Source organism: Malania oleifera, chromosome 3 (assembly GCF_029873635.1).
Source record: "Malania oleifera isolate guangnan ecotype guangnan chromosome 3, ASM2987363v1, whole genome shotgun sequence".
Lineage (NCBI taxonomy): Eukaryota > Viridiplantae > Streptophyta > Magnoliopsida > Santalales > Ximeniaceae > Malania > Malania oleifera.
In genome coordinates this window covers 102,842,098-102,867,648 of record NC_080419.1, presented here as the reverse complement: position 1 = coordinate 102,867,648, position 25,551 = coordinate 102,842,098, and the positions used below count along the sequence as shown (strand labels likewise).

At 34.7% G+C, this 25,551-nt stretch overlaps 1 protein-coding gene across 1 annotated transcript; it reads left to right on the top strand.

Moving 5' to 3' along the window:
* Window positions 1–242: 242 nt before the first annotated feature.
* LOC131151453 (uncharacterized) lies at window positions 243–13,810 on the top strand. Its single transcript, XM_058102699.1, has 3 exons — window positions 243–308; window positions 372–509; window positions 13,538–13,810. The coding sequence occupies exons 1-3, from the start codon at window positions 243–245 to the stop codon at window positions 13,808–13,810; spliced, it is 477 nt and encodes a 158-aa protein (XP_057958682.1).
* The last annotated feature ends 11,741 nt before the right edge of the window (window positions 13,811–25,551 follow it).

Below are 25,551 nucleotides of genomic sequence, written 5' to 3'. Positions count from 1 at the left end.
ACGCAGTTGGACATCTTAGAAAAAGATGAATTGCCTGTGGAACCTCAGCCTCGTCCTTAAGAATACCAGTAGCCATAACAACAAATACACGATGTTTCTCTTGAGACAGCGGAGGCCGCCATGACATTGAGAAGCGGGAAGGAAGTTTCCTAATCTAAAATGCTCATTGACAGACAACCAGTTGTCCTAGCACCAGAAGTTACAGCTAAAACAAATGAATTCAAAGAAAAAAATCAGTGGAAATGGGCCTAGAAGTGGAGCGGTCAGTTAATGAGGAGGCTGATACTAATAAGGAGTACCAACCTGTCGTACCTCATCCTTAGAGCTTGACAACTGTGGAACCGTCACTCTTGACTGAATTAAATGTCAAGGAGCCCAATGCGGAAGCAGATTCCTACAGTTGTAAGATGATTGGTACACGTGATAAAAAGGGTGTGCAGACTGGTGAGAGTCTAATTTTTAAGGAACTAGGCAAAACTTTTAATGCTAAGGCTTCTGAAGAAATAAAGGTAATTGTTCCAATAACCTCAAACACTAGTTCGTAAAGAAGTAAATTTCCTAGAAAATATGCTGAATAAAGACTCTTTCTTGTTAAAATAAGAAGGTTGATCTGCACATGAATTGTCTGTTATTTTGACAAGTATTAATTCATTTGAGGCTGACTTTCGTGCAAGTATGAAGACTGATTCATTGTGGCAGCTAAAATTTGGAGACCCTCTAGTTCAATTTATAGACCTGCACCCATGAGATGAAATTCCTCCAGAGCCTTCGCCATAAAACTGTGATGTTTTTCTTTTCCTTATTTTCATTTTATTTTACCTTATTTTATTTTTAGTTAATTTTCATGTACATTTTCTTGTAGTTTAGTTTTTATTTTCCATTACTTCGCCACCCAAGTATGCCCTATTTCTCCCGTGCACAGTTTTTCTATTTCCCCTATGTTTTCACATTGAGGACAATGTTCCACTTTAGTTTGGGGGGAGGGGGGTGAGCATTTGCATGTGACATTGTGCACGTATACTTGCTGGGTTTTATATATTAATTTGAAAAAAAAAACAAAAATTTTTCAAAAAGGGAAAGAAAGGACACTGCATTATGTCATGCTTAACATTGACTCATACCCTTCACATGCTTGCATATAACTTACGAATTTCACACCTGAGTCATTTATGTGTAATTTCTCTTTATATGACTTTGTAACTCTATGAAGAATTGATTGGTAGTACACTCATGTTAATCTGGCTATATAAATTTCTTGTATTTACATGGCATCTCACGAGGCTAAATAGACACATTCACATGATTCATTGCACTTAGGGTTCCTTGTGAGCACTGAGAGAACACCCCTAGCGACTGACACCTTGTGAGATATTCCTGAGCTGTTTATCGTTCTTTTGAGTGTTAACATCAAATAAGAGTTCATGAAACTCAATTCTCTTTTCTTCTGGATGATTATTTGTACACTAGTCTTTGTTTTTTATTTTCCAGCCTAAAGGTGACATCCAATTGGGAGATAGAAACCTAGGCCTTGTAGCCTACTCAAGATGTGAAGGATAAGCCACCCCTAGAAATAGACTTAGTTCATGGACTACTGTTTGAGCTTAATTCCCATTGATGATATGAAGATAACAAAAGAAGTGTAATGACTGTCCTAATTGACTAAGAAAAGATAGAAAATGAAGAATGAGCAGAAGAAAGAATAAGAAATAGAAATGCACATGAAATGAAATGCTAATGCTTGCTCCACAAATTTACAACAAAAAAAAAAGTCAAGGACATGAAACATGTTCTCCACTTATGAAGCTTCTTCAACCGTTTATGTATTCACGTCAAGTTTGTGAATAAATTGATCTAGGGTGGTCTCGGTTGGATATGGTGAGTATGTGAGAAGATGCTAGGGTGAAGGACCCGATACCTTATAGATAGGCTTGATCCTTCTCAGACTAGTCCACTCCATATAGCTAGGATTTGTTCCTTCCAATATGTAGGATGTTTGATTGCGACACTCCTCCTCATATATGACGACTGAACCCATTCCTTTTGAGTGTTCTTGAGGGTATGCCCGTTAGGCCAAGTCAAAGTGACCGTTCTGTAGGTGTCCACTGGTATCTTAGGTGTAATGAGTCACACACACCTCAAGATTTTACCTGTTTATACTCAAACTTATATGATCGCATTAACTCTGAATTGCACCACCGGTTAACTTCTTGTGATTATACTATTCTTAATTGCTATATAAACAATGAAACTTGTATGAGTGATGTGCTTTAAAATTGTGTGCATTGAATATGAACGAGCTTGTGTGAAATTCAGTTATAGTCTTGTATATGAAACGGTATGGTTGTGTCACATGTGCATTAATTTCATAGTCGCTGAGTTCATAGTTGTGGGCACCGCCCTGAGATTCATTCATGTTATTTGCTAGAGACAACCAAAACATTAGTTGGGAGGCGTGATTACGCGCTTAAACTACGTAATTAGGCATTTTAATCCAAGAATTAGGGCTTATATTTTTAATTAAAATGCCTAATTACTCTTATTATTCTAACAAAGTGCCCTATTTATAATTTTTGAGTCTTATTAAGTAATTTATGAATTTTTGGCATTTTCTTTATCGTAGGAAAATTCTTGGGAGCTAAAATAAGCATTAGTTCGTAATTCGTGCATAACTTTTCTGTCTGAGCTTCGATCAAGATAACTCAAAATTCTAGAGAAAGATGAGAAGATTATCTACAACTTCTGCTTGTTTAGCTTTGATAGAAATGGGCTCAAAGAGGGTCAAAATGGGCCTTGTTCGTAGAGAGAAAAATGAGAAAAAAAAAAAGAAAAAGGAAATAAAAAATGAAAACAATGATGTGACCTGACCATGCAGGTCAGGTCGGGTTCCTCCTTTGTTCAGTCGTGCGTAGGGCTTCACTCTCCCCCTCTATTTAGTCTCTTTTTTTTTTTCTTCTCTTGTTCGAAAAGAAGCCACTGGGGCTTCCCCTTTCTTTCCCTTCTGTTGGCTCTACAAGTCCATTCCGGTTTTGATAATGACAAATCCCTTGGTATTTGATCTGTGCATTGAATTTGTGAACATGACCTATATTAAGCATGCACGGAAAGATAACGAGTCATAGAAGCCATAAAGTAAAGCTAACATTTCTTGGCAAGATCCATAGAGCTCAAGGAGTACGAGAATCAAAATACAAGTGGCAATGTTCAATAACATCTTAGGAATGGGTATTTAGAACTCAGGTACTTCATTTTTATATGATTTAATTTGAGACCCAACATAAGTTAGAATGACTTTAGGATTCATGCATTTCATGTATATCATTAGGGAACTTTCATGGACTTAGAAATAATTTTAAAATCATGAAAAATATGTTTTATAAAAGACCCAAGAAAGTGAGCAAAGCAAATTTTTAAATTAGAAAAGAAAAATTGAGAAAAAGGGCATTTCGGTAGCCTGAACTCAACTTCAGTTGCCTGAGAATTTCTTCAGTAGCTGGAAGTTTGGTAGCCTGAAGAATTAATGGGAAAAAAAAAATATAGCCGAGGTACTTCAGTTGTCTGAACTAGAACTTTGGTCGCCTGAAGTCACCACTTTAGGAGCCTGAACTTCACTTCGATTACCTTAAGTCGCGGGAAAGTTTAAAATTCATATTTTTATTAATAGAACTCGCGAGTTTTTCTTTGATCCAATGGTTGAGATCAATACTAAGGGTAAGACATTATAAATATTGAATATCTAAACCCTAGAACAAAGCTAAGACACACAAGAAAAGAAGAACACATCTTATTGAAAAAGAATAGGGAAACTTGAGCTGATTGATATACGACTGCTTGCACTTCATTCTACTCATCGTGTTTGAGCAAATCAACTCAGAAAATCAAAAGGCAACTCACGTATACAATTTGTATTTCATCTTGGTATTAAGGTTTAGTGATTCAAGTTATTATTTTTCAAGAGCTTCTCATCTCATCACTTGCTATTGAATATCTTTAGAGAATTTGATCTTGAGCTTTATTAAACATATAAAGATTTTGTTTAACAAGTTCATTACTTGAAAAATTTTACTTTGTCATTGAGATATATATTTTTCAAAGAACCACTTATTTAGAAATCTATAGTTAAAATGTGTTGAGTGATAGAGAGTAAGTAAATGTTATATCTAAATAATCTCATTGCTTGGTAAAAGAATTGTTTTTCTTCATTGGTTAAAAAAAGATTTGATTCTAGTGTGTGGTTGTTAAAGAATCTATATTTTAGATATATTAACGTTTGATTAAATATCCTTGGTTTTTATAAATATACATTTTATTGAGGGATATTTTTCTGAACAACAATATTTTTAGTTTGTGAGTGTTGAACATCATTATATATATATACATACTTGCATATAACAAAGATTGTGTTGAGATTGAATATTTGAAAGGAACCTTTTTTATTGTACTTGATATAATCTTCAAAATTTTTTGATAAGTTCACAAAATATATATTTGTGCATTTTTGCAATGAGAACTCGAACCCTAATATTCTCCAAAGTATTGATTTATAAAAATATTTTTGGGAGATTTGATAAAAAGGAATTTGTGTGTTGAAGCATATCATACATAAATGATTTTATCGTTTCCTACATTCTGAGCTTTAAGTTATATCATATGTCAATGTAATAGGAATTTGAATTGTACTCACGAGCTTTTGTTGGAAGCAATTTTGAGTGTTTCACATTTCATTGTATTCACAGTTCGGCTTGTGCATCGGGGTTTGATGAGAGAGTTGTACCTCTTGTAAGCAACGGAGTAGGAGGGAGCTGTGCCTCTTATAAGAAGCGGATTGTAAGGGAAGCTCCGTCCCAATTTAAGGAGTAGGGATTTTAGTGAAATCCTTGAGTGGTTGCTCAAGGGGAGGACGTAGGCCAAGTTGGCTGAACCTTATAAAAATTGCATTTGTCTTCTCTCTTCCCTATACTCTTTACTTTTAGCATTACATTTAAATTGGTCGTATTGCATGTGTAGGTTGAATAACATTGCACACAATTAATTGGGTAGTAAGAACTCCTTGGTAAATTAACTTTAATTTTGTAATAAATCCCTGAAATTGATTAGTTAAGTATACAAATAGGGATTAAGTGGTAAATAGATTCAAAGAATTTTTAAAAATACCCAATTCACCCCCCTCTTGGGATTACACCTAATTCAACAATTGGTATCAGATAGGGTTTACAAAGACTTAATAGTTCTTGTGTAAAAAGATCACATGACATACATCGATGTAACTCTGTTCGGTGAGGGACGCTCATCACTAGACCACCAATTTTCTGTGGTGTAAATTGCACCTATTGGAAACGTAGGATGAGCATATATCTATTGAACGTAGAATGGAAGGTTTGGAAAATAGTGACTAAGGGAAATCACATTCCCATGAAAGTAATTGATAAGACTAATGTACCTAAAACTGAAGATGAATGTACATGGGAAGACTGAAAATCAGTTCAAATCAATGTTACTGCCATGAACTTGCTTTTCTGTGCATTAGATGTAAATGAATTTAATAAGGTAATGACATGTAACTCGGCTAAAGAAATTCGGGAAAAGTTAGAAGTTACATATGAAGGCACTAAGGAAGTTAAGGATAGTAGGATAGACATGCTCACTGGTGAATATAAAGCATTTGAAATGACTACTGATGAATCCATACAATCCATGTACACTAGATTCAAACACATCATTAACTCTTTAAATGCACTTGGAAATACTTATCGTACTTATGAGTTGATCAGGAAAATACTCAGGGGATTACCTCTAGTGTGGGAAGCTAAAGCTACGACAATAGCAAAATGGAGAAATCTCAAGGAGATGTCTGTGGAAAAAATCATTGGATCGCTCATCACCTATGATCTAGAAATAAATGAGAGGAAGAATGAGTAAAGCAAAGGCAAGAAAACCACAACACTTAAGGCAACATCTCACAACTCTAGTGAGGAAAGTGACTCACAATCAGATGACAAGATGTCCTTGCTTACAAAGATGGTCGTAAAGTCCTTGAAAAAGAATAAGAAGTTCAATAGAGATTCTGGAACCCTAAATAAGAAAGAGGAGAGTATAGCATGATGAAAAAGAAGGAGGATCCACCAACATGTTACAACTACTGAGAGGTTGGACACATCAAGCCTAAGTGTCCTAAACTGGTGAAACCCTTAAAGAAAAAAAAGAAGGTGCTGAAAGTCGACTGGGATACAAACAACACTAGTTGTTCAGAATCTGAATCCAGCGATGACGAGGTTGCCAATCTGTGTCTAATGGCACATGATGACATTGAGGTACAATCATCTTTTTCATCATCTTTGAATTATTCTAGTGATTCTGAAATGAAAATGATATGACTTCATATGATGAACTGAAACAAGAATATCTATACTCTATTAAAATGCTTGAGAAGAAAACAAAGAAAATTTATGAGTTGAGAAATAAAGTCAAAGAACTTTCAAATCTAGTTGAATGCCAAAATGAATCCCATGCATCTTTCATATAAGATAAAGATTTGAAAATTGAGAAGTTAGAAAAGGATTTGAAAGATAAATATGAAATTATTTGTAAATTTACTAAAAGACAAAATAATTTTGAAAAGCTCTTAGGATCTCAAAGAAATTCCCTAGAAAAGGAAGGACTCGGTTTTAATGGAAAGGAAATTCTAAAGAAAAGACATCTTTACATGGGTTATTTTAGAAGAGAGTCAAAGTAATCTGTTCAAACTAAGAATTATTATAGAAATACCACCTGCTTTAAATGTAAAAGGTTGGGTCATATACAATTCGACTATCCTTTCAAAAATAAAGATGCTAAAATCAAGAAAGTATGGAGAGTCAAAGGAGAACATAGCACTAACTCCCCTAGACCTAAGAAAATTTGGGTACCAAAGCTAGTTGTTTGATTGTGTCTTGCAGATATGTTTAAGATCAACATTCTCAAAAGATAAATGGTATATGGATAGCGTATGTTCATGTCACATGACTGGAGATAAAGCAAAGTTCACATCCATCACACCAGAGGATGAAGGGTTTGTCACTTTTGGAGATAATGCTAAGGGAAGGATCATAGGTGTATGTAAAGTTGGTAATAATTCTTCATTAATTATTGATGATGTTTCATTGGTTGAAGGTTTAAAGCACAATTTATTGAGCATAAGTCAACTACGTGATAAAGGTTACAAAGTTTCTTTTGAACATCACAAGTGCATGGTTGAACACAAAATTGATAATGAGATACTATTCATTGCTAAGCGACATGAAAGCGTATATACCACAAGTTTTGATAATTTAACTTCACAAAGTGTGACATGCTTATCTGTTATGAATGAAATTAGCTGGATTTGACATAGGAGACTAGGACACGCAAACATGGATTTAATCTCAAAACTTGTTAAGAAAGAATTAGTTAAGGGACTGCCTAAGACTAAATTTGTGAAAGATAAAATCTGTGATGCATGCCAACTAGGAAAACAAACAAGAACAAGCTTTAAGAAGAAGAAAGATCTCCACTACTAGGCCACTCTAAATGCTACACTTAGACTTATTTGGACCAAACCCAATTCAGAGTTTAGGAGGAAAAACATATGCATTTGTCATAGTTGATGATCTTTTAAGATTTACATAGGTATTATTCTTAGGTCATAAAGATGAAGCATATGAAAAATTCATAAACCTATGCAAGAAAATCCAAAATCAAAAGGGATATACAATCACTAAAATTAGAAGTGATAGGGGTAGAGGATTTAAAAATCAAGGCATGGAAGACTATTGTAATTCATTAGGGACTGCCCATAATTTTTTAACTCCTAGAACACCACAACATAATGGTGTAGTTGAAAGGAAAAATAGGTCCATACAAGAAATGGCCAGAACTATGCTTAACGAACATAAACTACCTAAGTACTTATGGGCTGAGGCAGTGAATACCGCTTGCTATGTGCTAAATAAATTTCTTATTAGACCATCACTTAATAACACTCCATACAAGTTATGGAATTGCCATAGGCCAAACATATCATATTTTCATGTCTTCGGCTGTAAATGTTTTGTACTTAGAGATAATGAACATTTAGGAAAATTCGATATGAAATCAGATGAAGGTATCTTTCTAGGGTATGCCTTAGATAGTAAAGCCTATAGAGTGTATAACAAATAGACACTAACGGTTATAGAATCTATTCATGTAGTGTTCAATGAGTCAAATCCCTTCTCCAAAAGAGCTAATAAAGATGAAATTGAGATAAATAAGGAACTTGAGAAACTATCCATTGAGAATGATTCAAAAAAGATAAATGAACTTAAAGAACCATCCGTTGAAATTGATCAAACTGAAAATGAGGTTAATGAACCATCTAAAGAATGGGATTATATAAAGAATCATCTCATAGATCAAATAATAGGTGAACCATTACGTGGAGTAGCCACTCGATCCTCACTTAGGAATATGATTAGTCATTTCACATTTCTATCTCAAGAAGAACCTAAGAATGTGAGTGAAGCTATAGAGGATGAATCATGGGTGTTGTCCATGCAAGAAGAGTTAAATCAATTTGAGAGAAATAAAGTATGGACACTAGTTCCTAGACCTAAGGATAAGTCAATCTTTGGAACCAAGTGGATATATAAGAATAAAAAGGACGAACATGGAATAGTTGTGAGAAATAAGGCTAGATTAGTAGCTTAGGGATATAATCAAGAAGAAGGTATAGATTTTGAAGAAACATTTGCACCTGTAGCTAGAATAGAAGCCATTCAAATGCTCTTAGCATATACAACTTTTAAGGATTTCAAGTTATATCAAACGGACATCAAAAGCGCATTTTTAAATGGCTACATAAATGAAGAAGTGTATGTAGAACAACCCCAGGCTTTGAAAACCATATGAATCCAGATCATGTGTATAGATTGAAAAAAGCCATGTATGATTTAAAGCAAGCTCCTAGAGCTTGGTATGAAAGGCTAAGCGGTTTTTTATTAGAAAATGGATTTATAAGAGGAAAGATAGATACAACCCTGTTCATAAAGTCTAAGAAATATGACATTCTCCTGGTGGAAGTATATGTAGATGACATCATATTTGTTGCTACGAATAAAGTATTGTGTAATGAATTTTCTAATACCACACAAAATGAATTTGAGATGAGCATGATGGGTGAACTAAATTTCTTCATAGGGCTTTAGATTAAACAAGCAAAACATGGAATATTCATAAATCAATCGAAGTATATTAGAGACCTACTCAAAAAGTTTAATATGGAAGATGGAAAAATACTAGGTACACCTATGAGCGCTTCACTGAAATTAGACAAAGATGAACAAGGTATACTAGTAGATGTCAAGTTATATCATGGAATGATAGGTAGCTTATTATATCTGACTGCCAGTAGACCTGATATAATGTTTAGCATATGTTTGTGCACAAGATTTTAGTCTGCACCAAAAGAGTCACATTTGTTAGCTGTTAAACGAATACTGAGATACCTAATAGGAACCGTGGAACTTGGATTATGGTATCCTAAGTACACATCTTTTGAGATTATCAGCTATTCAGATGCTGATTTTGCGGGTAGCAAAGTGGATAGGAAGAGCACAAGTGGTACTTGTCATTTCTTAGGACATTTCTTAGTCTCTTAGTTTTCTAAGAAGAAAAATTCCGTAGTTTTTTCCACAGCTTAGGCTGAATACATAGTGGTAGGTAGTTGTTGTGCTCAAACGTTATACATGAAGCAACAACTACGGATTTTTGATTAAGTTATGAAACAATCCCTATAAGATGCGATAATATGAGTGTAATTAACATCTCAAAGAATCCCATACTACATTCACGAACTAAGCATATAGAGATACGACATCACTTTCTTCTTGATCATGTGCAAAAAGGGGATGTGACACTTGAGTTTGTATGCACAGATGAACAATGGGAAGATATATTCACGAAACCACTTACGGAGGATAGGTTTATTTAAATTAGGCATGAATTAGGTCAGATGCATAGTGGAGAGGTTACTTAGAATTATATGAGATAACATAATTCAGGGGGAGTAACGTCACTTAAGATGTAATCACTTGGTATTAAACATCTTTTGGTATTGCATTAATTAACATTTGGTATCAATTCAATCAATCAACTTGTGTGCACATTCAACATAACATTAGTCTACATTTGGTATCACATTAATCAATATTCAGTATCCTCACAGAATCACTGTAACTTATGCTTTAGCAAGGGGGATGCTTGATGTAAAAAGGGGAGAAGTAAAATTTTTCCAAGATTAATGGTTTAACAAGATTAAAACTTTAAAATTTCAAAGGGGAGAAAAACATAAAGATATGTCCACTTATGTCTTATTATTATTATACACCTTTTTGTTGATGTCAAATGGGGGAGAAAAAAGGAGCAAAAACAAACTGTTCACTAGATAAATATCAGATGCAAAGAGAAAAAGGAGCAAAACATTGCTTGTTGTTATGCAAAGGGGGAGATATGCAAAGAGAGAAGGATAATAACGAAAACAAAAATTGTTTAAACCATATTTCATCATGAGCATATTTCATTTGGATTCAGGCTAAACATTTTGTGCATGAACATTAGCACATTTTTATTTATTGAATATTTGATGCATTAATTGAGGGGGAGCCTTGTTAGGTATAACCTATTATATTTTTTTTGCTCGTGTATTTGTCATCATCAAAAAGGGGGAGATTGTTTATTCTACGAATCCAATACAATTTTGATAATGACAAATAACTTGGTATTTGATCAGTGCGTTGAGTTTGTGAATGGGGCTTATATTAAGCATGCACGGAAAGATAATGAGTCATGGAAGCCAAAAAGTAAAGCTAACATATCTTGGTAAGATCCATAGAGCTCAAGGAGTATAAGAATCAAAATGCAAGTGGCAAAGTTCAAGAACATCTTGAGAATGGGTATTTGGAGCTAATGTACTTATATTTTTATATGATTTAATTTGAGGTTCAACATAACTTAGAATGACTTCTGGATTCATGCATTTCATGTATATCATTAGGGGACTTTCATGGTCTTAGAAATACTTTTAAAATCATGGAAAATATGTTTTATAAAAGACCCAAGAAAGAGAGCAAAGCAGATTTTTAAATTAGAAAAGAAAAATTGAGAAAAAGGGCACTTCGGTAGCCTGAACTCAACTTCAGTCACCTGAAGAATTTCTTCGGTAGCTTGAAGATTAGTTCGGTAGCCTGAAGAATTAATGGGAAAAATAGAATTTGGCCGAGGTACTTCGGTTGTCTGAACTGGAACTTTGGTCGCCTGAAGTCACCACTTTTGGAGCCTAAACTTCACTTGGATTGCTTGAAGTCGTGGGAAGGTTTAAAATTTAGATTTTTAATAATAGAACTCGTGAGCTCTTTCTTTGATCCAATGGTTGAGATAAATCCTAAGGGTAAGACACTATAAATATTGAACATCTAAACCCTAGAACGAAGCTAAGACACACAAGAAAAGAAGAACACATCTTATTGAAAAAGAATGGGGAAACTTGAGCTGATTGATATACGTTTGCCTGCACTTAATTCTACTCATCATCTATGAGCAAATCAACTCAAAAAATCAGAAGGGAACTCACGTATACATTTTGTATTTCATCTTGGTATTGAGGTTTGGTGGTTCGAGTTATTTTTTTCAAGAGCTTCTCATCTCATCACTTGCGATTGAATATCTTTAGAGAATTTGATCTTGGCTGAACCTCATAAAAACTGCATTTGTCTTCTCTCTTCCCTATACTCTTTACTTTCAGCATTACATTTAAATTGGTCGTATTGCATGTGTAGGTTGAATAACATTGCACACAATTAATTGGATAATAAGAACTCACTGGTAAATTAACTTTAATTTTGTAATAAATCCTTGAAATTGATTAGTTAAATATACAAATAGGGATTAAGTGGTAAATAGATTCAAAGAATTTTTAACATACCTAATTCACCCCCCTCTTGGGATTACACCTAATTCAACACCTTCCATCTCTTTCCCTTGTTTCTCTCCATTCTCTTCCTTCTCTTCCTCCTTCCTTGTTCTTTCCCGCAGCACCATTCTCCTTACTCTCTCTCATTTCTCTCCCCTCCTTTTAGCTTCTCTCTTCTTTGCTTTCTTGCAACCCTTTCATTCTCTCTTTCTCTCTCGGATTTTTCTCCCCCTCTCTTGCCTACTCTTTCTCTCCTTAACTTTACCTCAGTCTTTGCCATACCAATCAACACTCCCAGATGCTCCGGTCACGCACTCCAGCCACAGCCGTGAGCCACCATTGTTCCAGCTTCCAACAGTCACCAAAGCACTGCTCCAGATCTCCAACTTGAGAACTCCAGGCCCCTACTGCATAGCCACAGAAGTTGCTACCGAGAGCAACCAGAAAACCACCTGCAGATCACTCGAAGCCACCAGCTCCACTCCAACTGCACAATAGCCGAGCACCACCAACCTGAAGCTTGCATTAGCCACAGCAACACTAGCACCATATGGAGGTTCTTCTCGGCAAAAACTCCTTCTCTTGACGGCTCTCTCTCTCTCTCTCTCTCTCTCTCTCTCTCTCTCTCTCTCTCTCTCTCTCCTTATCTTTTTCTTCTTCTTTTTTTATGTTAGTTAAATGTTATTTTTTTATTGAGTTTTATTGAAGAATTCACATTCTGAATCTTATTTAGTTATTTATTTTTGTTCTCTTTCTCTCTCTTTCTTTTATCTTGTCTTTTTTTTTTATTTGTTATTTAATTGGATATTGATACAAGTTTAGTTTTTTTTTTTTTAAGGTTTATTTGAAATTTTAATTGTTGAATATTGTTTAAGGTATTTAATTTTTTTTGAAGTTATTTATTTAATTAAATTAAGTCCAGTTTGGTTCTAAAATAAAAAACAAAAGAATAAAATACAAAAGGAAAAAAAAATTGGTTTTATTAAATCAGTTGTCTTTCTTTCTTAAAATTTGATTTTTGGTTGAAGCCTGATTTAGTTTAGAGTCCCTTTCATTAAAGTTTGTATTTTTATCGTGTCTGTGTTTGTGTGAGCTTCATTATTGCGTGTTTTAATTACGTGTTTAAAGTTACCGTCTTTAGTTAACACATGTTTCGATGCTTTCTTGATTAGACGTAGGGTTTCCGTTCTTGCTATTTAATTCAATGCATGCTAGGATTAGCGTTTAAATTGTGCGTTCATTTAATTTGTCAAAAGAAATCTCAACAAATCATGGAAACCCTGAATTTGGACCGAGTTCAATACCCTTTTATTTTTTGATTGTGAAAACGTAAAATATGAAATTAAAATGCATTCCCTGAGGAGACGATCTAGCCCTTATTCTGAATATTACATGACGTAACTCCTATACTTGGGATAGCTTCCGAGCTGTTGATTTTTTGAGTGAGTCAATGAGGATTGGGTTCAAGAGATTAAAGAGCTTTTGGCTGTGTTGCATTGAACTGATGAGCAGACGGTGTAGTATGCCACTTTCAAGTTAGTGGAAGATGCTAAACGATGGTTGGGAGCCATGAAGTAGGTGGAGGATCAGTGGTCAGAACCTGCAGTTACTACCTGGAGCCAATTTAGGGAGATCTTCTTCGACAGGTATTTCCCCGCTTCCACTAGGGAAGCTAAGGCGGGGGAGTTCTTGAATTTGACACAAGGGTACTTGAGCATACAACAGTACGCGATCAAGTTCATGGAGCTATCTCGCTTTGCCCTGTACATGATCCCGGATGAGCCAAAGAAGGCCCGGAAGTTTGAGAGAGGTCTGAGGCAAGAAATATGCACGCAGGTGGTGGTGTTGTAGGCTCAGAGTTTCTTTGAGTTTGTGGACAATGCCATAGTAGTGGAGGCTAATATATAAGAATGTGAGGGGATAGAGAACCAGAGGAAGAGGCCCCTGCCTCATGGGTTTTAGACCGGAACCGGTTGGAGTACATGGAGGAGGCCTGGTGACTATGTGGGTCAGCGATAGAAGGTGAGACCCCGAGATCCTTAGGGAACTTAGTCACGCCCTCCTTGCCCTAGGTGTCACTAGAGGCATTGGGGCAAGTGGCGGGGTAATCAGTTGGATATTACCAATGTGGTAGACGTGGCCACATAACACGATATTGTTAAACAACTAATAGGTGACTGCCAGTGAAAATTGAGATGACTGAGTATGTCTAGCCAGCCGACTACCAACCTTCTCAGTGTTTTAAAACTAAGTTGTTTTGGTGACGAACGATTTCCAACCTGAGGACAGGCAATTGTCACCTCTCTATTTATGAATTTTGTAGTTGTAATACATGGACAGCCAACTACCAGTGACTACATAGTCATCTGGCTCGTAGCAAAATTCAAATTTTTCAACGGGCATATTTTTAAAATTTTAATTACTTGAAGCCCAAAATATTTTAAAACTTGGACCCTACTCCAAGTAAACTTGGGGAACAAACAAGAAGCCTTTCTACATCTATAAATACCCTCAAGTTTCGTTAATTTAGATACCAAGAAATTAATTCATCTATCATATTCTCTAAAAAATTACTGAAATTCTGAAAGCTTTCTATTGCTCTCATCACTCACGAAAATCTCTGAAGTCTTGCTAAGTTTCTCACTATGATTGTGCATCAATTGTTGATTCTTTCATCTATTGAAAGATACTTATGGTGATAAATCTTTAGAGCTTCATATTGAATTTTTATATTTTGAATTTACTAAAGTACATAGTTTTTAAATATGTACTAATCAGCTCTTTGAGGAGCAAGTTATTGTTTTGAATCTTTGTAATAGATTGATTGATGGTTTGAGTGCTGAATCGTTGGACCAAACAAGGGGATAATGTTTGGAGAAGGCGGGCTCTAGCCTTACCCAAGGAGTGTTGTAGCTGGTATTGTTCCGCCTAGTAAAGGAATGGTGATAGTGAATCCTTTGGTGGTTTTGCCAAGGGTGAGGACGTAGGCTGTGTTGAAGCTGAACCTCGTAAAACCTTATGTTCTTCTTTCTCTTCTTTACTCTTTATTTTTCAGTAAAAGTTACAATCTGTGTGGTTGCTTTAAAATTAATAAATTCAGAGTGTTCGGTTGTTAAATAGACCGGAAGGTAATTTTTTTTGGTTTGATCAGCATTAATTACGAAAATCGAAAGGTACTACGTTGGTTGATCTTCCTTAACTTATTATACTGAAAGTTTATTTAAAAGCTGAACATTGGGAAGAAGTGTAATTGTGATACAGGGCTAATACAAGTTCAACAAATTTTCATATTGATACTGGGCTATTATTACAAGAATTGAGTGGTTGATAATTTTACTTTGATTATGATTACTCTGAATTAATTTTGATTGTATTTGAGCATTGTTTATTATTATAACACAAAAGGTATTAAAAAGGGGGAATAAAATTTTTAAATCCCAATTCACCCCCCCCCACTCTTGGGAAAGCTATTCCAATTTCAATTGGTATCAAAGCCTAGTTATATTAATTCCTAACAAGAAACTATAAAAAGATCGAATGACAAATATAGGAGTAACACCCTTTGGTGAGGGCCAATCCTCAACCCATCCACCAATCTTTTTTGGATACAACTATACCTTTTGGAAAAAGAGAATGCAAATCTATCTCCAACATATGGGTTGGAAAGCATGGGGAGTAGTTATGGATGGAGACCTTATTCCCACTAAGATAGTAGATGGAAAACAGATTCCAAAAGAGAAAAAGGATATGAACGATTCAAATTATAAAATCCTTCAAATCAATTCAAGAGCTATAAATGCTTTATACTATGCTTTAGATGCTAATGAATTCAATAGGGTCATGACTTGCAAGATGGCTAAAGAAATATGGGACAAATTAGAAGTGACATATGAAGGAACAATAAATGTTAGGGAAAATAGCATAGATATGTTAACAAGTGAGTATAAAACATTTAAAATGAATTCATATGAAACAATCTCAAGTATGTATATGAGGTTTACCCACATAATCAACTCTTTAAGTGCCTTAGGAAAAACTTATTCTACCTACAAAATGATTAGAAAAATTCTAAAAGGTCTTCCCTCCATAGGGGAACCAAAGGCTACTGCTATCACGAAAGGTAGAAACCTTAAGACCACCTTTCTAGATGAGCTCATAGGTTTACTACTTACCTATGAAATGGCCTTAAAGGAAAGAAATCCTGAACCCAAGCATAACAGGTCAATTGCATTAAAAGCTTCTAGTAACAGCTCAAGTGAAGAAGAAAGTGAATCAAGCGAGTTAGGTCAAGATGAATTAGCATTCACCACTAAAAGATTAAGCAAATTCTATAAGATAAATAAACAGTTTCCTAGAAAGTTTAATAAAAAGAAACTTGAAAAAGGAGAGACAAATAGAAAAGAAAACAAAAGTAAAAATGAACCTCCATATGATATTATTGTAAGAAACCAAGGCATATCAAGCCGAATTGCCCGTTGCTTAAGAAAGACAAGAAGAAAAAGAAGGAAGCTATAAAGGCCACTGGGAATGATTCAAGCTCCAGCGAGACGGAAAACGAATCAAGCGAACAAGAGATGGCAAATATATATGCTTCATGGCGAATGACGAAGAGGTAAATTCCTACTACTCCTCAACAGAATCTTACAATAAGTATTGTGATAGTATGCCTTCCTATAAGGAATTACAAGCTGAGTTGTTTTCTTTACATAAAAGATTCATAAAAATTTCTAGGAGAAATATAACTTTGAAAGATCAAAATAAAGAATTAATGAAGCAACTTGAATCCTTCAAAACCATTGAAAAAGAAAAAAGACTCTTGTATTAAAAAGCTAGAAGAGGAAGTAAATGAAATAACTCAAAAGTTAGGAAAAACTCATGTAAATGATTTGAATAAAAAGAATTTAGAGATAAATGAACTTAAGAAATCAGTAGAGGATAAGGAGAAAATTATATATAACTTCATCAAAGGAAAAGAAAATTTTGAAAAAATGATTGGACAGCAAAGACTACATGGAAATAAAGAAGGAACGGGTTATAATGGTAAAACAAATAAAAGAGTAAAAAATTATACATGGGATACTTTGTCAAAGAAGCCAAGCACTATGCTAGTACTTCTTCAATCAACAAACATGAATACACCACTTGCTACATGTGTAAGACTAAAGGTCATGTAATGTTCAATGGCCCACTAAAAAGAAAGTATGTTAAAGTTTAAGGAGAATGGAAAGTCAATAATGGAACTAAAAAAATACAAAGAAAGTTAAAAGAATTTGGGTTCCAAAGACTAACACAATGAATCCCTCATTGTAGGTGTGCTTTAGGACAACACCGTCAATGGATAAGTGGTACTTGGACAACGGGTGTTCAAGGCATATGACCGGTGATAGGACCAAGTTCACAACATTAAAACCAAAGGATGGGGGATACGTCACCTTCAGTGACAATGCCGAAGGTAAAGTTATTGGCATTGGAAAAGTAGGTAAAGAACCTTCCCTTACTATTGATAATGTGCTATTAGTAGAAGGATTAAAACACAATCTTTTAAGCATTAGCCAATTAAGTGACAGAGGTTTCGAAATAAATTTAAGAAAGAAAAATGTGTTATCCAAAATCCTAAGAACAATGAAACCTTGTTTATAGCTCATAGGAGGAATAATGTTTATTGTATAAACCTTGAGAACTTAGTAAATCAAAACGTAACTTGTTTGGCAGCAATGAATGAAATAAGTTGGTTATGGCATAGGAAACTAGGACATGCTAGCATGGACCTTTTCTCCAAATTATCTAAGAAAAATCTTATAAAAGGATTACCAAATACTAAATTCATAAAAGACAAGACGTGTGATGCATGCCAAAATGGAAAGCAACTCAAAACAAGCTTCAAAAAGAAAAAATACATATCTACTAAAAGACCCCTAGAACTCCTGCACCTAGACTTATTTGGTCCAACTAGAACCTTAAACCTAAGAGGTAAACAATATGCTTTTGTAATAGTAGATGACTATTCAAGATTCACTTGGGTATTATTCTTAGCAAACAAAGATGAAGCCTATGACATGCTAATTACAATATGCAAGAAATTACAAAATGAAAAGGGCTATAATGTAACAAATTTTAGAAGTGATCAAGGTAGGGAGTTTAAAAACAAAGATGTTGAAAAATTCTGTAATGAACATGGAATAATCCATAATTTTTTAGCACCTAAGACTCCACAACAAAATGGAGCTGTAGAAAGAAAAAATAGAACCCTACAAGAAATGGCAAGTACCATGATAAACAAAAATAACCTACCTAAATACTTTTGGGCAGAAGCTGTGAATACAGCTTGTTATATCATAAATAGGGTATCTATAAGATCAAGCATAGAAAAAACACTGTATGAACTATGGAAAGGTAGAAAACCTAATATCTCCTACTTTCACGTATTCGGATGAAAATGTTTTATCCTTAACACTAAAGATGATTTAGGGTAGTTTGATGCAAAATCTGATGAATGTATCTTCTTAGGCTATTCTACAAATAGTAACGCTTATAGGGTTTATAATAAGTGGACTCTTACTATTATAGAATCAATACACATAACGTTTGATGAATCAAATAATTATGACAATAAAGTTAAGATTGATGAAAAAGAAGATATCTCACAAAAAGAAGAAGATCTTGAAATAAAAGAAGAAAACAATAATGAAGCTTCAAATGAAAACATCATAGAAAATCTAGAACTACCTACAGAATGGAGATATGCTAAAAGTCGTCCAAAAGAACAAATTCTTGGTGAACCATCAAAAGGAATAACCACTAGAACCTCATTAAAAAATATTTGTAACCATTAAGATTTTTTGTCTCAAGATGAACCCAAGAACATTGAAGAAACCTTAAAAGATGATTCTTGGATTATAACTTTGTAGGAGGAACTAAATCAATTTGAAAGAAGTCAAGTGTGGGAACTTATACCTAAACCCAAAGATAAATCAATCATAAAAACTAAATGGGTGTTTAGAAATAAAAAGGATGAAAATGGGGTAGTTGTAAGAAATAAAGTTAAGCTAGTAGAACAAGGTTATAATCAAGAAGAAGGCATCGATTATGAAGAAACCTTTGCTCCTGAAGCAAGAATGGAAGCAATAAGGATGCTTCTTGCCCATGCAGCATATAAAGACTTTAAATTATATCAAATGAATGTAAAAAGTGCATTTTTAAACGGTTATATAAATGAAGAAGTTTTGCGTGAAACAACCTCCAGGATTTGAAGACTCTAAAAACCCAAATCATGTATTCAAGTTAACTAAAGCCTTATATGGATCGAAATGAGCTCCTAGAGCTTGGTATGAAAGACTAAGCAAGTTCCTACTCCAAAACAATTTTTCAAGAGGAAAGATAGATAGCACTCTATTTATAAAAACCAAAAATAATGATATGCTTATAGTACAAATTTATGTTGATGATATTATTTTTGGAGCAACTCATGAAGAATTGTGTAACGAATGTGCTACAACTATGCAAAGAGAATTTAAAATGAGTATGATGGGAGGGTTAAATTACTTCCTAAGATTACAAATTAAAGAAGCTAAAAATGGAACATTGATAAGCCAAACTAAATATATCAAAGACATGTTAAAAAAGTTTGATACGGAAGAAAGCAAATCTATAGGAACTCCCATGAGCAACTCAACAAGTCTTGACAAGGATGAAAAAGGAAAAAAAGTAGATACCAAACATTACCGAGGAATGATAGGAATTTACTTTATTTAATAGCAAGTAGATCGGATATCATGTTCAATGTATGTATGCGTGCTAGGTTTCAATCGGCTCCTAAGGAATCACATCAAATCGCAGTTAAACGAATCCTTAGATATTTACTAGGCACACTTGATTTAGGTTGATGGTATCCAAAGGGATCTAACTTCAAAATGATAAGCTATTCAAAAGTGGATTATGTAGGATGGAAATAGATAGAAAAAGCACTAGTAGGACTTGTCACTTCCTAGGACACTCACTAGTTTCTTGGTTTTCAAATAAAAAAAATTTCGTAGCATTAGCAATAGTTGAAGCGGGATACACAGCAGCCGGGAGCTATTGAGCTCAAACCTTGTATATGAAACAACAATTAAAGAACTTCAAAATACAATACCAAACAATCCCTATAAAGTGTGACAATACAAGTGCTATAAATATTTCAAAGAATCCAGTATCACATTCAAGAACCAAACATATTGATATACGTAATCATTTCTTAAGAGACAATGTAGATAAGAAATAAATATTATTTGTATTTGTTAACACTCACAATCAATTAGCTGTGATATTTATAAAACCATTAGCTAAAGATCAATATGTATTTATCTGATGGGAATTAGGAATGTTACATATAAGAGAAGTTAACTAAGAGAGAAGAGAATAGTTGTTCAGAGCAGACAATTGCTAGATATCTGGCAGGCGACTGACAGGCTACTATCCATGTGGAAAGACAGTTGACAACCGACTGTCCACTTGGTGATAGAAGAATGTCTCGTAGTAGGTCATATTCATTTAACATGAAAAACACTCCTTTTAAAGCCCCAAATGCCTATCCATTCGTCTACCCTTCACTAAACAAGCTCCTCTTCATTTCTCCTCTCCAAACCTCCTCCCAACGTCAATCCATCACAACCCTAATTCCTTCACACCTAGGGTTTCTTGAATCTTAGCTTCATCAAAATGCAACGTACCAAAACAGTCGAGAAAAAGAACAAAGCATCCTCTTCTTCTTCAAAGGCTACGAGCAACAACGACATAGAAAAATGGCTGGTTTCATCTCCCGAAAAAGCGTTGTACCAAAATCACATCTCTACAATCAATCCAATGTTTTGTAAGGTATTAGATGTTACTTTATTTGAAGAAAATTTCCCTGAGATTCTTGAATTGTTCAAAAATATAGGATGGGATAAATTTGTTCTTCACCAAGTTAAGGGATGTTACCCAGATCAAATTAAGCTTTTCTAGTAAAACTTAGTAAAGAAAGATGTTGGATTTGACACCGAAATAATTGGCCAAAAGATCACACTTACTCCACACTCGTTAAGGAAAATACTTCGTATTAAGCATGGTGAATTTGAGTGTAATCCAGTAGAAAAACAATGGACTATGGAGCAGGTGTTAGCTGTACCGTGATCCCAAAAGGGGGGGTGAATTGGTATTTTTAAATTTTAATCCCTAGGTTAATCTCCTAACACCAGTATATTCAAAACCCTATGGTCAATCTAGTGCAAGTAAAGTAAATGTTTACCATAAAGTAAATAAAATGATTTAATCAAACACACATGCACCAGAAAGCAGTAAGGTAAGAGTGACACATAGAAATGTTATCGAGGTTCAGCCAATTGCCTACGTCCCCACCTTAGCTAACAAGCACAAGGATTATCACTATCACTTGGTCACTTAAACGGGTGGAGCGGCACCTATAAAAACCAGGTCAACTAGCACAGGGCTAACCTCAACCTTTACAACAATCCTTACCGGGCTAGATTACCTCCCCCTCAGGCCACGCTTGGAAACACTCAGATTTTTACAATCAAATGGTACAATATAAAAGTGCTTTCACGTAAAGAAGATTTGTACCCAAATGCGTTCAATCACAAGCACCACAAATGATTTAATATGTAAGCTCAGTGTGATCTTATATTTAAACTCTCAAATACGTTTTCTATCAGTGCAATGAGTGCGTGAGTGTATCAACAAACAATCTTTGTATCTTAAGATATTCAAATAACCATGTTCACACAAAGATGTCAAACAACCTTAAAAATATCAATCAGCAGGATATTACAATCGTGTGAATATGTATATGCTTGGTTTGTATTCAACAAATAATATGTGAGTGTATAAATATTTCAAAAAAGATCACTAACACAAACAAAAATATCTTTTCACAAAATATGTAGATCTAAATCACACAAGATATTTGAAAGTATTTTTGAAAACGTTTTTGCAATCCAAAAACAAATACAATCTTCTCAAGATGTTGCAATGAAAGTGGGATCTCATAAGATCAAATAAAGCATTCTTAGGATGAACTTATCAGCAAAGTCCCCTAAGAATCCTTAAGTTTGGCTCTCAAAAAAATCGTGCCAATCAAATGGAATAAGGAGAGCAAACACTCAATCGACTTACAGAGGGTTTAGACAATAATAGCAGGTAAGTAAGAGTGAATAGATATTCAAAGTCGCAACGTAAGAAGCTCTAGAGAAATTTTATTAATCGTATATTTTCAATTCGTATATAATTTCTCTAAATAAAGAGTATATATAGATATACCATAAATGATGCTCGCTGGGGACACGGTCGGCAGTTTTAGGAAAGATTAATACTATTTTTAGTAATTAAAATAGTTAAATAAGGTAACATTTCAAATAAGCCCAAGAGCATTGGTTAACCAGAAACATTTTTGGTCGACCAGAGTTCATATGGTTCAGTCGACTAGGTAAAAAATGAACTTCCGAGTTGGTCGACTAGATCAGTATATCTGAGGCGATTTTTCAAAATCATCGCGGTTCGGTCGACCAGGGAAAAAATGAACTAAGGGCTCGGTCAACCAAAAAGAAGCGATTTTTCAATTCTCTGAGGTTCGATTGACCAGAACTAGAATGAACTAGATTGGTCGGTCGACCAGACCATTGGATCCCATTTGTGGGAATTCGATCGACTAGGTTGGTGTAGTACAAAAAGTCTAGGTCGACAAGAAAGTCAAACGGTTGACTCCAAGGGGTTTCAGTCGACCAGGGTGAAATGAACTTCAGAGGCTCGATCGACCGGACTGAAGTCAAACTGTTGACCCAGACCGGTTTCGATTGACCAAGGGAAAAATGATCTGTGTTGGTCGATCGACCGAAAGTGTAAAACTTGTGCATTTCGGTCCTTTTTCAAGCAAGCAATCACCCAAATCAAATGATCAATCGTATGTATGCATGAGTGAGTGTCCTAGGGTCATTTCAGGCCTTTTTGAGTGCACCGAAAAAATCCGGTGTCGGTCGACCGATGGATGTTCCCTAAGGTCTTTCTATGGTCATTTGATTTTGAGCTTACGTATTATACCATGCATGTGATGTGTGTGATTATTACATATAGAAAAACCCTAATTACTATTATAGACTCTTTAAATGAATGAAATATATTGCAACATAAGAAATTGGGTCTTCAATAGAAACTTGGTCTTCAAGCTTCACTTTCTCCATGTGCATTGTGATTTGTCAATTTAAATTCCTGTACAAAGCCTCAAACACTCATTAGATACAATGAGTATTTGTCATGATCAAAACCGGGCGTCACCTATAAGGTCAACATTCTCCCCCTTTTTGATGATGACAAATACGATCAACAAAAATATGTGTTTAAGCCTAAGAAGGCTCCCCCTATCAATATGCACCCACTTTATTTTTAACCTTGTCATTTTACTCATTGCCCCTTTTCATCTCCCCCTTTTGGCAACAGCAAAAAGGGTCATAAGAGTTAACACTTTAGGCAATGGGTAAGTATTATTAGTTTATGCATGAAAAATTTTGGAAAGATTTAGAAACAATTCGGCAGAGTGCCATATGTAAATCAGACTTTCCAAAATAAATCCTGTATAATTGTAACCTGTTGGAGTTTAAATATTTCCTAACAGTTTATCCACAACTACTCAAATAGTTTAGTAATGTCCAACAAACGAATATAATTTCAATACGATCATGAAGTGGACAAGTTGTGCATCACAAATGATAACCAATATAATCATGCTATAGAAATAGAACATGTGCACATAATCAATAAGAAACTTTCACAAGGTCTAAAACAAGAAGATAAGTCAACAATAATATTAGTTGCTAAGACTTGGAAAGTTCTCATTTAAGAGCTCCCCCAAAATTTATGCAAGTTATGAAACATTTAAGCCTAAGAAGCTTCTCTACTATGCATTAAGCCTAACTCACGTCTAATTTGTATAAACCTATCCTCGGGTAGTGGTTTAGTGAATATGTCGGTCCATTGTTCATTGGTGCATACAAACTCAAGTGCAACATCTCCTTTTTGTACATGATCACGAAGAAAATGATGTCTAATCTCAATGTGTTTAGTTCGTGAATGTGAGATATGATTTTTAAAGATGTTGATTGCACTAGTATTATCATATTTAATAGGTATCGTATCATAGTGCAATCCATAATCCATAAGTTGTTGTTTCATATAAAGAGTTTGGGCACAATAACTTCCAGCAGTAATATATTCAGCTTCGGTTGTGGATAAGGCAATTGAGTTTTGTTTCTTGGAGAACCAAGAAACAAGAGATTATTCTAAGTAATGATAAGTGCCGCTAGTGCTTTTTCTATCAACCTTACTACCAGCAAAGTCAGCATCAGTGTAACTAACAATCTCAAAGGAAGTACGCTTAGGGTATCACAAGCCTAATTCTATAGTCCCAACTAGATACCTAAGGATTCATTTAACAGCTTTTAAGTGAGATTCCTTAGGGGCATCCTGAAACCTAGCACACATACACACACTAAACATAATATCAGGCCTACTAGTAGTGAGATATAGGAGACTCCCAATCATGCCACGATACAATTTTACATCAACAGGGATTCCTTGCTCATCTTTATCAAGTTTCATGAAAGAGTTCATAGGAATACCAAGAATTTTGCAATCATCCATATTAAATTTTTTTAGCAAGTCCCTGATATATTTAGATCGACATATGAAAGTTCCATGATTAGCTTGTTTGATTTGCAACCCTAAGAAGAAACTAAGCTCACCCATCATGCTCATTTCAAATTCACTTTGCATGCATTTGGCAAACTCATTACACAACTTATCATTAGTTGCTCCAAAAATGATATCATCCACATAAATTTGAACAAGCAACATATCATCATTTTTGGATTTTATGAAAAGTGTAGTTTCAATCTTACCATGGGTAAATCCATTTTCAAGTATAAAACCACTAAGCCTTTCATACCAAGCTTTAGGAGCTTGTTTCAATCCATATAAGGCTTTAGACAACCGGTAAACATGATCGGGATATTTATGATTTTCAAAATCGAGTAGGTGTTCTACGTATACTTCTTCATTAATGAAACCATTTAGAAAAGCGCTTTTAACATCCATACGAAACAATTTAAAATTTTTAAAAGTGGCATAAGCAAGTAGCATACGAATGTCTTCTAATCTAGCAACAGGAGCATATGTTTCATCAAAGTCAATCCCTTCCTACTAGTTATACCCTTGGGCAACTAGTCTAGCTTTATTCCTAGTTACTACCCCATTCTCATCTTTTTTGTTCCTATACACCCATTTAGTTCCAATAATGGTTTGCTCATTAGGCCTAGGAACTAGAGTCCACACTTTACTTCTTTCAAATTGGTTAAGTTCTTTTTGCATGGACATCATCCAAGACTCATCGTCTATGACTTCTTTAATATTTTTGGGTTCTTCTTGGGATAAGAAAGCGGAATGATTCACTAGATTTCTTAAGGAGGATCTTGTGGCTACACCACGGGATGGTTCCCCTATGATTTGATCTATAGGATGATCTCTAACGAATTTCCAATCTCTAGGCAACTCCTGATTTTTATTTTCAT

What these genes read in the sequence shown, in the direction of transcription:
- LOC131151453 (XM_058102699.1), top strand. Translation starts at nt 243, where the DNA reads ATGGGCCTAGAAGTGGAGCGGTCAGTTAATGAGGAGGCTGATACTAAT. An exon ending in ATAAGGAGTACCAACCTGTC is followed by an intron (nt 309 to 371) that starts GTACCTCATCCT and finishes TTAAATGTCAAG; the next exon opens with GAGCCCAATGCGGAAGCAGA. An exon ending in AGGCTTCTGAAGAAATAAAG is followed by an intron (nt 510 to 13,537) that starts GTAATTGTTCCA and finishes GCCATGAAGTAG; the next exon opens with GTGGAGGATCAGTGGTCAGA.